The sequence below is a fragment of the Arachis duranensis genome, chromosome 8 (genome assembly GCF_000817695.3).
Source record: "Arachis duranensis cultivar V14167 chromosome 8, aradu.V14167.gnm2.J7QH, whole genome shotgun sequence".
NCBI lineage: Eukaryota > Viridiplantae > Streptophyta > Magnoliopsida > Fabales > Fabaceae > Arachis > Arachis duranensis.
The window spans coordinates 15900738-15915624 of NC_029779.3; the positions used below are offsets into that span (position 1 = coordinate 15900738).

The window sequence follows — 14887 nt, forward strand, 5'->3', positions numbered from 1 at the left end:
CATAACCAAGTCGGACTCCTACCACTAAAAAGTTATATGAATAGTCCCTGAAAGAGATCTGACAAAGATCCAATAAAGAGGACTACGAAAAATAACTTAAAGGAGACCGACATAACCAAGTCGGACTCCTACCACTAAAAAGTTATACGAATAATCCCTGAAAGAGACCGAGTAAAGGCCCAGAAAAGGGGATCACAAAAATAACTTTTGAAAGGGACCAACATAAATCGGTCATAAGGTTCTAAAAATACAAACAAAAGCGAGGAAACCGAGAAACAAGTCGGACCCCCCATAGGCACGGCCTCAAAAGGATCCAAGCTACAAACGATAAGCACGCAAACAACTTAAAAAGGCCAGACAGCAAAATTTCAACAGATCTCATGCATAATACGATAAAGCTTCAAGAGGCCACCACAAAACCAACCTCGGAAGCTACTTTTGTTTTTCAAAAAGAGTTGCAAGGCAGACAACCGGAAGCGTCAAGAAGAACAAACAAAACAAAATTCAAAATCCCACAAACCGGGCTATTTACACAAAATATCCAGAAAAAGATCAACTAAAGATCGGGAGCTTTCCCGGCAGCATCAGTATGAGGAGAAGGAGGATGGGTCTGAAGGGGCACGGCATCTACGGTTCCATCATCCCGGTTTAGAATCTGGCAATCCGGATCAGATGCAACGGGAGGAACAGAGGAGGTCGACACCTTAAGAGAAGACGCTAGGGGAGGATCAGCCTCATCATCATCCTGGTCATCAGGGACAATCTTACCATCCCTCACGACATTGTCCAGGCTAATGAGAGTCAAGTCGGCATCAGGAGCAACAACCCGGAACTGTTCCATCAGGTTCTCGGAGGCAGCAATTACGCTACCCACAAGGTGACCTTGAAGCTCACCATAATTAACCCGGGCTGTTTCCAAATCCTCCCGAAGATGCATCAATTCCCTATAAGCCGAGACATAGCTGTCCTTATGTTTTAACGCCATGTCTTCGGCCAGTTTCAAAGAAGCAGCAAGGGCAATAGAGCTGGCCTTCTCACTCTCCAACTCCCTCTCCACCTTCGCTAACTTCACCTCCAACTCCTCCTTCAAACCCTTGATTCGATCAAATTCCGACTTGGCCTCATCCATAAAGGATTTTGTGGCATGAATTGGAATCCCCTGAATTGTTCAGAATATAGCGGCACCCATATGAGCCATCTTCACACTATTTTTAGTAATAAAATCCAAATGCCGAAGAAGAGACACATCGTCCATGGAAAGCCCACCATAAGGGGTAATTTGCTGGTCAACAAACTCAATGGCATCAAAGTCTGGGGCATCCAAGTTAAAGGGCTCAGATATTTTTTGCTTTTTTCAAAGGTGGGGCACCAGAAGCAGTAGCAGAAGTTTGAGGAGGATCGACCTGATGAAACTGGGGAGTAGGAATTACTTTCCTCGGCCCAAGGGAACTCGGCACAGGAGGCTTCAGGGGGACCTGTGAAGATCCCTCGCCGGCCACCTTGGCCGAGATGTTCAGAGCAGCAGTTGCCTTCTTTGCCCTTTTAAAGGCCTTCATAGAGTCATTATTCTTTGACATCTCTACAAAAACACAAAAATAGCCATGACAAAGAGTTACAAAAGAAGAAAAAGGAAATAAGCACAGAAACAAGCCAGACAAATAGACAAACAAATACCCAAAGCAGTTCGAACCAAGGACGGATTAGTCAAAAATCTTTTTGTATCAAGATGAGGTGGTTTCCCCCAGAGATCCTCAAAAACAACTACAAAAGCGCGTTCAACGTCATCCAGCATCTCCCAGGTATAGCGAGACACTCTTACATCCTTCTGCCACTCTAGAGGGAAGGAGGGCTCGTCATTTTCATCAAGAAAAAAGGGGCGGGCCCCCTCAACAGCTCGAACTCTAAAGAAGTAATTCTTGAAGTCCTTAAAGGACTCATCATACATCGCAAACACTTTATGGCCCTGAGCAGACCAGAAAGAAACCCAAGAAGCTTTCTTTTTTGAAGAACCGCTAGGCTTGGCAGAAACAAACAAGTAAAGAAACAGAGTCTGGGAAGGTATTACATCTAGTTCACGGCAGAGAAGTTGAAAAATTTTAATAAAACCCCAAGAATTAGGGTGAAGCAGGGATGGAGCAATATTACACGACCACAACAGGTCGGTTTCAAAAGCAGTAAAAGGAAAAGTAACATTCAACTGGCTGAAAAAGTATTCATAGGCATAGAAGAAGGGACGCTCCCTCTCAATGGAAGTCGGAAAGCAAACCTTCTCATCAGAATCAGGAGCGACAAGCTCGTAATCCCCCTCACGAGCAGTGTCACCACAAATCCTATGATGCTTCCTCAGCTCTGTGCAAAATTCAGCGTCCACAACGAAAACACACAACAAAACAAGGGAGTCCAGCCAATCGGACATCCCCTTGGGAACTCTGGAAGACATCTCTACAATATTATTGAGAGAAGACATGAGGCCAACTAATCCTACAAGTAAGAAAAGAAAATAAGGGTTACTACAAACATCTCGGGCAAAGGGAAAAAACAACTCGGTCAATACTTCTTAGAAGATGAAACCATGAAAAGGAAAACCCCAAGACTCAAACCAAAGTCCTAGGGCATCCTTTGGAGGCAGTAACAAAGCAAGGTTTCCAGAAATACTCTACAGATCACATCCCAGCACTTCTCAAAAAGATTCAAAACAACAAGCGCTTTTCATCAAAGAAAACACAGCAAAATCAGTACAAGCCTACCAAGCAAAAAACATTCCCGAGCATCGAGCACGAGATCATTAAAGATGCAAGCTTTTTTCAAAGATCAGACAGGAAGCAATCTCCAAAGGTGAGAAACAGATGCAGATTTCGTACTAGTATCAAAAACAACCAGAAGCAACAGTAAAAACTCAGAAAGCCTCAAAATTCCAAGAAAAACCACAGGAAAAGCATATCACGGAAACAGGCAAATATAAGATTGCAAAAAGATCCAAACTTTCAAACATGCAAAATCAGAACTTCACCAAAGCTAAAGACGAAGCTATGAAAAAGCGAGAAAAGCCAGCACCAACCTGGAAAGAGCAGCGAGCTTCAACGAAAACCAAAAGGAGGAAGACAAAATCTGGGAATGCGAACAAATAGTAATGTCACAGGAAGAAATAACAAGACCCCAAGCTCCAACACCAAATGACGCTGTAACACAAAGAAAGCAGAAATGCAAACGAAAAACAGAGAGTTGAGAGAACTAAGAAAAGAAGTTACAAAAATGAGAGAAACCGTTTTCAGGTTTTCAAAATCCAAATTAAAGAGCCTAGGGAAAACGGGGCAATTAATGCTCAAAATTAAAAGCATTAAACCCTCGCACGTTCCCAAAAAAGCGCCGGTATAAAAGCGCACGTCTTTTAGAAGAAACGATCTACATTCAAAGCTGATACAAAGGAATCGACAAAGTACTTGAGTTCGGCTTCACCAAAGAAGGACCGAAGTCAAAAAACTCAGCCTCAAAAAAGAAGACCGAGCTCAAGCAGGGGCACTGTTCATACCCTGGGTCGAGCTGTCCGACCCGGGATGTTCTACAGGCAAAGCGACCGACCTCTTCAGGTCAGGACAACCCGACCTCTTCTCAGAGAGCTCGACCAAAGTCACAGGGAAGCCCAAACAAAGGGCCCAAATAAAGGAACACACCCCAAATCCAAAGGGCAGTCCAAGCCCATAGAGATAAAGGCGGTTCCCTTAAAGATGACCTCACTTAAAGATAAGATAAAGATAAGATAAGATAACTAACTTATCTTATCCGCGGGAGGCCACATCTCACCATTATAAATACACTGGAGCACCCAGGTATAACTCATACTCTGATTCTACTCAATACCTGCTTAATACCCTTGCTAACTTAAGCATCGGAGTCCCTTGCAGGTACCCCCCACCCTCCGGGGACACAGGATCAGCACCACCACCAAGTCCAACAAATCGGATACATCAGTTCCGACCGCCGTACACCTACCGGACACGTCGGTTCCGGCCAACACAGAAGATCTCGTCCGAGATCGACCTACAGTATCAGGTAACCCTCGGAACATATCCCTTCTCAGATAATTGCCCCATACTCAATAAATTGTAATCAAGTTCAGGAGCATAGAAAATATCAGAAATATAACTCAGAGAACCATCCTTCAATCTAATTGGTATGTGCCCTTTTTCCTTCAATAGGGATCTTTGTACTATTACCAAACTTTAATAATAGTTTAACTGAATCAACTAGAGAAGAAAATAACTCCTTTCTACCAGACATATGATTACTACAAGCATTATCCATGTACCATATATTTTCATCTTCAGCACATGAATTACTTGTAAAAAATAAAGTTTGAGTACCCGGATTGTCATTAGTATTTTTACGCTGATTTTCTGCAACATGTGCTTGATTGTTATTCACCATTTTAAATCTGCAATCTGCTACTTTGTGTCCATACTTTCCACAATAAAAGCAGTTGAAATTGATTCTTTCTTGATAAAAATTGCCTCGACCTCTTCCTCGGTTGACAGGCCTGAAATTTGTTCCACCTCTTCCTTGATTAGGTGGTGTAAAATTATTATAACTTCCTTGGTTGTAATTGCCACGACCTCTACCTCTGAAACTTCCTCTGCCTCTACTTTGAAGATTGAAACCACGACCTCGTCCTTCTTGCGTACGGCTTGATTTTGCAATATTGTTTAAATTCACTCGCCTTTTCAAGACTTCCTCGATTGATTTTTCTGACTTCTCCAGTATTCTACTGATGTGACTTTCCATGGTTCCTTGCAACTCTGCAATCATCATGATATCCATATCGTGGGACTCTAGTATCGTAGTTACCACATGGTCATACTTCATCAGCATGGTGCGGAGAATTTTCTCTACCACTTTGCTATCGGGCATATCTTTTCCATAGACTCTCATCTTATTGACAAGATCTGTAACACGAGTAAAATATTACTCAATAGTTTCTGAGCTAGACATCTCGTACCTTTCATATTCTCTTCTAAAAGACTGTAGCTTTGCTTTCTGAGCTTTATCTACACCTTTATATGACAGCTTCAACGTGTTCCATGTTTCTTTTGCACTTTTGGCATTTGCTATTTTGCCAAACACCGTGTAATCTACTCCTTGATGAATTTGAGATAGCGCCAATAACTATAATCGAGTTTCCCATCTAACTTGGGACCGGACCACACAATATTGAAAGTGTTTGCCATACCGACTCTATGAATAAACAACTATGTGAAAACTCTCTCACACCTCACAAACTCTCAAACACCAGACGTTGGATTAACCAACTCTGATACCAAATGTAAGTATAATACCCACACTTCAATTGGCTCCAAGATCACTCACTCTCTTAAGTAACACTATCATATTTTTAATCTCTCAAACTCACCAACACTCATATGAAATAATAGAACAAAGAAGGATTTCACATAACCATATCTTTTTTTCATTTCACGGAACATACAATACACAAGGCATATGTGCCTTTATATAGGCAATACTTCCTACTAAAATAATAATTTATAAATCACAAATCAATTTTGTAATGACCACCATTTCATGAGTTGGCTTCATGAATCATCTTTCAACTTGTATTCATGTAGTTTCCATAATCTTCTAATTTCAATTTAATTTGATTTTGAATTTCTTCAATGTTGTAGTTGTACTATTCTCTTGAATGTTCTTAAAAAATCTTCAAGCTTCCAATATGTTAGCTTCTAGCAATATCTAGCCAATTGATGATTATTGTATTCAACTCAAATTTTTTCTTCTTCAATTCTTTAATCATGTTTCATGAAAATTCTAATTCATGCAAGTTGACAGATAGCACAAGAAGTTTGTAGAATCTTAGTGATGAACCATGAACTTGTAACCACTTTGAATTCAAATTGAATTTTGCCTTTGACTTTTCTAAACTTTTGTTACTTGCATACCACATTTAATTTTCTAACATTCTTCTTCTTTTTTTATTTATTTCTTTCTTTTAGTTGAATGAATGTAATAAGTTCATCCTTTTTCAAGTAATTTTGTAGCTTCATGTATTTCTTCTTCTTCTTTGTTTGAGTTTTTTTTTATTCTTATTAAAAAGGTAAAACAAGAAGAAACTTGAGAAGATAAAATAAGAAAAAAAAGATGATGATGATGATAATGATGATGAAAAAGAAGAAGAAGTAGTAGTAGAAGATGAGGAGGAGGAGAATAAAAGTTTTGAATTATATAAAACTTATCAGTACACATACACCAAAAATTCTTAAATAATACACTTCAATATTTTTGTGTTACAATTCAATTTTGGCAATGTAAATAATTAATTTTTAATACTGTAATTAATTTTTCTTAATCACTTTATATTCACTTTAAAAGAAAAAAAAAGCTAAAGTAACCATAAATTTTATACTAAAAATTAAAATATATTTTTTGTTCAAATTTTATAAGTGACAGTTATTACATAAATCTACCATACAAATAAATAATAATTAAAGTACACCAAAAAAAATAATATAATATTGATCAATAAAAATTAAAAATATAAAATCTAGGTAAGACCAGAAGTAATTACACCATTATTTAACAGAGACGAGTAGACATATTAAAATGAGTCCCTGTTAGAATCAAATGCAAGTGATAAACTAAAAGTTAGTTGTAATAGATTGAGGCTAAAAAATGGAATAGTATACAATAATAACAATGAATGAGAAGAAGTGGTTCTTTTATTACTCCTATAATTAAAAATTATCTAATCATGTTGCCATTTTCTTTTGCTGCTTCAATTATTATTTAATCTTTTGTATTTTATGCATTATTAGCATAAGAAATTTCGTAAAATAAATGTATTGATATTTATTCACTGTATATAAACTTTTATTATTTAATTATGTTTGATTTATTATTTAATTATGTTTGATTCATATTGACATCAAATTTAGAATTATTTAGACACAGCTTTTTAAAAATAAATTCTCTCATGAACAATAGAAATACAACTGAATGAATAAGGTTAAGTACGTTTTTTGTATTAATTAGGTCAAAAATTTTATTTGTCTTTAATTTTTTTTTTGCATTCAAATTCATTAAAATTTAACTTAATTTTAAAATTATTCTTTTTACTTAAATCTTAAAATTTTGGACCAAATTATTCATAATAAAAAAATTATAAAATTAAAAAAAGAAGAAAAAAATAGAGAAAAAAAGAGAAGCCGTCACTAAAAAGAGAAAGAAAAAAGCATGGGAGAAGAAAAAAAAAAAGAAAAAAGAGAGAAAGGTATTGTCTAACACTGCAGCTTTCTTATCGGTTCTTTCGTTACGCTCATCGTGGAACAAAAGAGCGATGGAGAAAGAGACTAAGATGAGAGATAGAGGAACGAAGAGAGAGAGCTCCTGTGTGCAAGAGATATAGGGGAAAAGAAATGTGGCGATGATGCTGGTAAGAGAGATGTCACGCGTTGTCGTTACTATTTCTGCTCCTGCGTCAGTACATCCATGAGTGGGTGTGGTGGAGATGGCGTTGACGCAAACAGATTAGACGGTAGAGTCAGAGTCGCATAAGTAGCTTCTCTAGTTCGCTGTTTCTTCCCAACAAATTTTGCCGTCTTTTGTCGTTGGTCTCTCGTCTTGGTATTAATTTTTGTGTTTTTTTTATCTTGTTGATACTGCTGCTGGTGTTTTTTGTTTATTCCTTTTATTTTTATGTTAAAACTTTTATTATTATTGCTGATACTATGAAAACTTTTGTTACTGAAGATGGTTTAATTTTTTTAATAATAATTTTATTTAAATTTGTTTTAGTGTCAGTAAAAAACAAAGTCTAAATTTTAAATGAAAAAGAAAAAAAGAAAAAATAGCCAAATGAAAATTAATATTTTAGTAAAGAAAATTATTGAATAAAAATTATAAAAAAATAATTTTAAAATTAAGTTAAATTTTAGAGACAAATTTAAAAAAATGAGACGAATAAAATTTTCCATCTATAAAATTTTTAATAATTAATAACTTATAGCACACTTAATTTTCATTCTCATTGCTCAGCTATTTTAATTTTCTCACGTGTCCGTTCCATACATTAATTTTTACGATAATCAAATTAAATTTTGTTGTTAATTTAACTTTTTTTTTAACTATTAATAATTTAACTTTTGCATATCAAAGTTATCTTCTAAAAGAATACATATATAATTTTTTTTTTCAGAGACAATTTCCATTATATAACTATATATTTTTCTAAAAAACTAATATGTGTATTTTACTATTATATGATATAACTATTACTATTTATTTTACTATCAGCTAGGATTTAATTTAAAAATATTATAAAATAATTATAAAACAGACAATTTGACAATGTCTTATTTATTAGAATAATATTACCTTATTTATCAGACATACAATGTCTTATGTATCATAACCTCTCTCTTTGGCTAACACAAAGAGTCATATTATATGGTGCAGATATAATGATTTCTACCTCATTCATTCCTAATTTCATCATATTTCTATAAAATGTATATTCAGACAAAATGTCTTTCGGCCTCTAATAAAATAATAGAAATCATCAAAATGGAAGTTTAATTTTCTCATAGTGTAACTTCAAATGATGCATGTGTCTTTATTCGAATTAAAGAAATACACATTAACCTGCAATAACAAAAGACAACGTGCAATCAATAAGATGAAAATTATTTGACAATAAATTTAAGAAAATGCATAATGAATTAAAATAAAAAATTTAATAAAAAATGAGAAATTCAATTAAAAATAAAATATGTAACAAATCAATTTTATATCAAAAGAGAAAATAATGAGATTGATGATCAATAAAAATAAGTTAATTATTTTAATAATTACACTAAAATATTACATCTAATATAATTAAAAATAATTTGTGATTTAGACGTTACAAACCTAATATTATAATTCGGCATTATCTATCATAACTCAGCATTATGTACGTTATTATTCGACAAGCTGACGTTATAACTTGACAGCTCAAAATAATATCAACGGACAGAAACGTCCTATGGGATTTTATCACCCAATTATTACTCTTCAATTCAAACGGTAAAACACAAACGTAACCGACCTATCTTCACCCATAAAAGGTATAGTCTTCTATCTTCAAGGACACATTGAATTCTCAATACTAACTTAAACTTCGGAGTGTCTTTGCAGGTACACTCCCCCTTGTTTCTTGCTCAAAACTCTATGCGATTGGACATCCCCTTGGAATAAAGCTCGGATTACCACAAAGCTCAAAGGTCGGCACCGAAGATAACAACTTGACGTCGATTCCTAGAGACCGAGCCCTCCCTCCAAGTATCCATACAAGAACAATTGGCGCCCACCGTGGGGTCGAGAATATAATCCCTTCCATATATCATCGGCCTTGAGGTTCTCGCTTGAAGTCATGGCTGAATAACTTCCACCCACACCATCCGAACTCCTTCAGATGGTGACCGAGTTGCAGCAAGCCAACCAGCGCATGGCCAAAGAGAACCAAAGAATGGAAAATCAAATTGCCAACTTGAATAACACCTGAATCGAAAACAAAAACGATCGGCAAGAACGGACAGAAGAAACCGAGCATCCGTCAGGGTCGACACACGTCTCTGAAACTGCTCGGCATGAAGAGGAGCAACCCAAGCATAATGAGGAAGCTCGACCAGACGACGAAGACAACAATCAAGAAAACTCACCTGGGCCATTCACGGCCGAAGTGATGAATTTCATATTACCCAGGAGGTTCACTTTGCCGACCACCCTAACTCCCTATGATGGGTTAGGCGATCTGAAAAAAATATATAAAAAAGTTCACCTCCATAATGATAGTAAATGGTGCATCTGATAAAGTTTTATGTCGTTGCTTTCCATCTTACTTAGACGGTCCTGCACTTGATCGATTTTGTTCTTTGTCTGCAGGTTCTATTTCTCGCTTTCGAGACCTATCAAAGCCCTTTGAGAAGCACTTTGCTGGATCGGCCATTTATCTACACAACTCCGATTACCTGAATACAATCAAGCAAGGCCAGCACGAAAGCCTTAGAGACTACATGACGTGCTTCACAAAGATAGCCATGAGTATGCCCGACCTCCACCCCGAGGTAGAACTGCATGCAATAAAAAGCAGACTCCGACCAGGAAATTTTCAAGGAAACTATTGCTGTAGCCAAACCTAAGACTATGGCCGAGTTCCGTGAAAAGGCTAAGGGTCAGATTGACATTGAGGAACTCCAACAAGCTCGGAAAATAGAAAAGCCTCACTACAGAGGCGACGACAAAACGCGAGACAACAAGAAGAATTTCAAACCAACTCCACGATATGAGTCCTACACTAAATTCAACACCAAGCGCGATGACATCATCGAGGAGATCTTGAATTCAAAATTGATCAAACCACCAAGAAAAGCCAGCAGTTACCAAGATTCAAAAAGCGCGGACAGATCAAAATACTGCTCTTTCCACCAAAATCACGGACACACTACCGACGACTGTTTCATCGCCAAAGACCTTCTGGAGCGATTAGCTTAGCAAGGTCACCTGGACAAGTACATCAGCGGCCACATACAGCGGCAAGCACTCCCTTATGGCGACCAAAGCTCGGCTACACAGCATTGCCGAGACAAAGACCGACTTAACAACAACCATCCCGAACAACTAATACGTATAATTAACTGTATTTCCAGAGATTTTGCAGGTGGAGGAACCACAAGCTCGACAAGAAAGCGATCCTACCGAGCGATGCTTTCCATCGACACCGATCAAACTCAACAGCAGACACTATCATACTCTCCACAGATAACATTCCAGACAGCCGATCATAACAACAGTGTAGCAAATCTAGATGACCTAGTCGTAATCTCCTTACAGCTCGGGGATCTCCTTGTAAAAAAGGTGTTGCTAGACCCAGGGAACAGTGCCGACATTCTCTTTTACTCCACATTCTAGAAAATGAAACTAAGCAATAACATCCTCCAACCCTCCACTGGTGACCTGGTAGGTTTCTCAGGTGAGAGAGTCCCGGTTATGGGCTCTGTATGGCTACAAACTACACTTGGTGAGTTTTCCTCGTCAAAAACTTCAGATATTCAATACTTAGTGGTTGACTGTTTTAGTCCTTACAATTTAATACTTGGCCGACCTGTCCTAAATAGGTTTGGCGCTATAGTATCTACAATTCATCTCCGTGTTAAGTTTTCTCTGCATGATAACACAATTGCAACCATTCATAGTGATGCCCGAGAAGCCAGGTAATGCTACAACAATAGTCTCAAAAGACCTAACTCAAACACAAAAGCCCATGCTCACAACATCGGCAGCATTGACGACCTACCAGCTCTGGCTGATCTTGATCCCAGAGCATGAAGTCTTGAAAAACCAACCCCAACAGAAGACCTGCATAAAATCTATTTCACAGAAAGCACAGAAAAATTCACATACGTCGGCTCAACATTATCCTCAGAAGAGAAATCGTCATTCCGAGCATTCTTATAGCGAAATGCCGACTTGTTTGCTTGGACCTCAGTAGATATGCCAGGCATCGCTCCATCCATCATATCCCACAAGTTGGCATTAGATCCATCTGTCCGACCAGTAGTACAGAAAAAGAGAAACCTCGGCCATGACCAAAAACAAGCTTTCTTGGAAGAAACCAAGAAGCTCATCAACGCGGGCTTCATTCGAGAAATCAGATTGTCGTCACGATGAAAAACATAACGGTAAATGGCGCATGTGTATTGATTTCACCGATCTCAACAAAGCATGCCCCAAAGATTCCTATCATTTGCCCTCTATTGATTGCTTAGTTGATAATGCCTCTGGTTATGAAAAACCCAGCTTTGTGGATGCATATTCTGACTATAACCAGATCCAAATGCATCCATCCGATCAAAATAAGACAGCCTTCATTACTGAATATGGAAACTATTGTTATAAATTCGTGCCATTTGGCCTTAAGAATGAAGGTGCAACATATAAACATCTAATGGACAAAGTCTCCGCCAAACAAATAGGCAGGAACATTGAGGTCTACATTGACGATATGGTCGCCAAGACAAAGATCGGCGACAATCACCTTGATGACCTCGCAGAAATCTTTGGACAACTAAGAAAATACAACATGCGGTTAAATCCCGAAAAGTGCGCATTTGGGGTCCAGAGCAGCAAATTCCTCGGCTTCATGCTCACTAGCCGAGGTATCGAGGTGAATCCAGAAAAATTCCGAGCTGTTGTAGACATGACAAGCCCACAAACCGTCAAAGAAGTCTAGTGGTTAACAGGGAGACTTGTTGCCCTTTCTAGATTTTTACCTTGCCTTGCTTCTAAATCTCTATATTTTTTCCAAACTTTAAAAAAGAAAAAAGCTTTCCAATGGACTGATGACTGCGAACAAGCATTCAAAATTATTAAAGAAAATCTTTCAAAACCGCCAATCTTACAAACCCCCCTTCAGGGGGAACCATTATTCTTATATTTATCTGTCACTAACTGAGCTATAAGCTCCGCTCTTGTTGCAGAAAGGGAAAAGAAATAGTTCCTGATCTATTTTACCAGCAAAACATTATAGAATGCCAGAGCCATGAAATTCATGTTTGGACAGATCATCCTTTGCAGCAAGTCCTTCAGAAACCTGAGCTGGCTGGCCGACTAGTAAAATGGTCGATGGAGCTATCAGAATTTGATATCCAGTACGAAGGCCGAACATCCATCAAATCTCAATTCTTAGCCGACTTCATCGCCGAGTTCTCAGTACCAAGTACAACTGAAGACTACATCGAATGGTCTTTATACATCGATGGGTCCTCCAACCCACAAGGATGTGGAGCAGGTATCATACATGATGATAGCCACGGCAACGTCATCGAACATTCCCTCAATTTTTCATTTAAAGCAAGCAACAATCAAAGTGAGTATGAAGCCCTAATTGCCGGCCTTAAACTCGCTGCCGACCTAAACATCACTGAACTTAAGGTATATTGCGACTCCTTACTTATCGTTCAACAGGTAAACAACTTATACCAAGTGAAAGACCCTTTGCTTTCTAAATACCTGGACATCGTACAAAATTTACTTTCAAAATTTTCTAAATACAAAATACAACACATACCAAGGGAGAGCAATGGCCGAGCTGACATTCTGTCTAAACTCGCCAGTACTCAACCAAACGGGTCATCCCTTTACCAGTCAACACTGCTTAAGCCAAGCATTGAACTCACACAAATCTTAAGTGTGACACAGGAAGCAGATTGGAGATCTCCATACATAGAATATCTTCGGATAGGAATCTTGCCAAGCGATGTCGAAAATGCTCGACACTTCCACCGACAAGCCTCCTTTTTTTACAATTTATAATAATTGCCTATATAGACGAGGATTCTCTCATCCATTACTAAAATGTCTTTGCAGAACAGAAGTCGAGCTTGCACTTGCCGAGGTGTATGAAGGGATCTGTAGTACACACCTCAGAGCCAAAGTTTGTCTTCAAAAATCCTCAGAGTTGGATTATATTGGCCGACAATACGACATGATTGTCAAGCAAAAGTTAAAAGCTGTAACAACTGCCAGAAACACAGTCCGATCACACGGCTCCCGGCCGAACTCCTACACTGTTTCGAGGTAAGTTGACCGTTCAACCAATGGGGTATAGATATCCTCGGCACTTTTCCCACAGCATCAGGACATGTAAAATTCCTGGTTGTAGTAATTGATTGTTTTTCCAAATGGATAGAGGCACAACCTCTAGCCAAGATTACATCACAACAAATGCTTTCTTTTGTCTGGAAATATATTATTTGTCGATTCGGAATTCCTCGGCACATTATCACAGATAATGATTGCTAGTTTGCCGATAAAAAATTCACATCCTTCTTGCAGGGCTTGAAAATCAAACAACACTTTTCATCAGTAGAGCAAATAAAGTAATACTACATGCTCTAAGAAAGAAACTCGATGATGCAAAAGGCCTCTGGGCCGAGCTTATCCCAGAGATCATATGGGGATACAACACCACCATTCACTCAACCACAAAGGAAACACCCTTCCGGTTAGTCTACGGTTCAGACGCAATGATACCAGTGGAGATCTCCCAACTCTCACTGCGCATTGAATTGGCCGATCAAACTACAAAAGATATAGCTCGGCAATCCAAACTTGACCTCGTAGAAGCACTCAGATCATCCACAGCAGTCAAACATTTGGCCATGCAACAGCACATAGCCCGAAGATATAACCAAAGACTTCACCTAAGGTCTTTCCAAGTAAACGATCTTGTGCTAAGGAAAACAGAAGCAGCTAGAAGACCATCAACCCATGGCAAACTAGCAGCTAATTGGGAAGGCCCTTACCGAGTCACAGAAGTCATCGGCAATGGAGTTTACCGACTACAAACCTTAGAGGGTAAAGATCTCCCTAACACTTGGAATGTATCTTCTTTAAAGTTATATTACAGTTAATACCAGGGACAGGCCAGTACTCTTTTTCCTACTACCAAGATTTTTCCCACAAGGGTTTTGCTTGGAGAGGTTTTAATGAGGCTAGCCTACCTGGGCCTTTGAAATCAAAGGTTCATCAATAAATAATTTCCTTACCTTATCGAATCATTATTTTTTCCATTCCATACTTCTCATAATGCCGACCTATACTCTCACTCCGACCATTCGGATACTATCAAATAAACAATTAACTGATCATATTCCAAAACAGATCATTTGGAATCTATCAAATAAATATCTAATCTTAGTCAGAAGCCGATCATTCAGAATTTATCAATCATACAAATACCTGATCTTAATCGGAATCCGATCATTCAGAATTTATCAATTATGCAAATACCCGATCCTAATCGAAAGCCAATCACTCGGATACAATTAATCAATCCGATAGC

General features: G+C 38.0%; 1 protein-coding gene across 1 annotated transcript; it reads right to left on the reverse strand.

The window, feature by feature from the left end:
- Positions 1 to 4046: 4046 nt before the first annotated feature.
- On the reverse strand, positions 4047 to 4926 carry LOC107460991 (uncharacterized). The gene is made up of 2 exons (XM_016079420.1): positions 4362 to 4926; positions 4047 to 4207 (listed from the first exon to the last, which is right to left on the reverse strand). Exons 1-2 carry the CDS (start codon positions 4924 to 4926, stop codon positions 4047 to 4049), a joined length of 726 nt encoding a protein of 241 aa, XP_015934906.1.
- Between the last annotated feature and the right edge of the window lie 9961 nt (positions 4927 to 14887).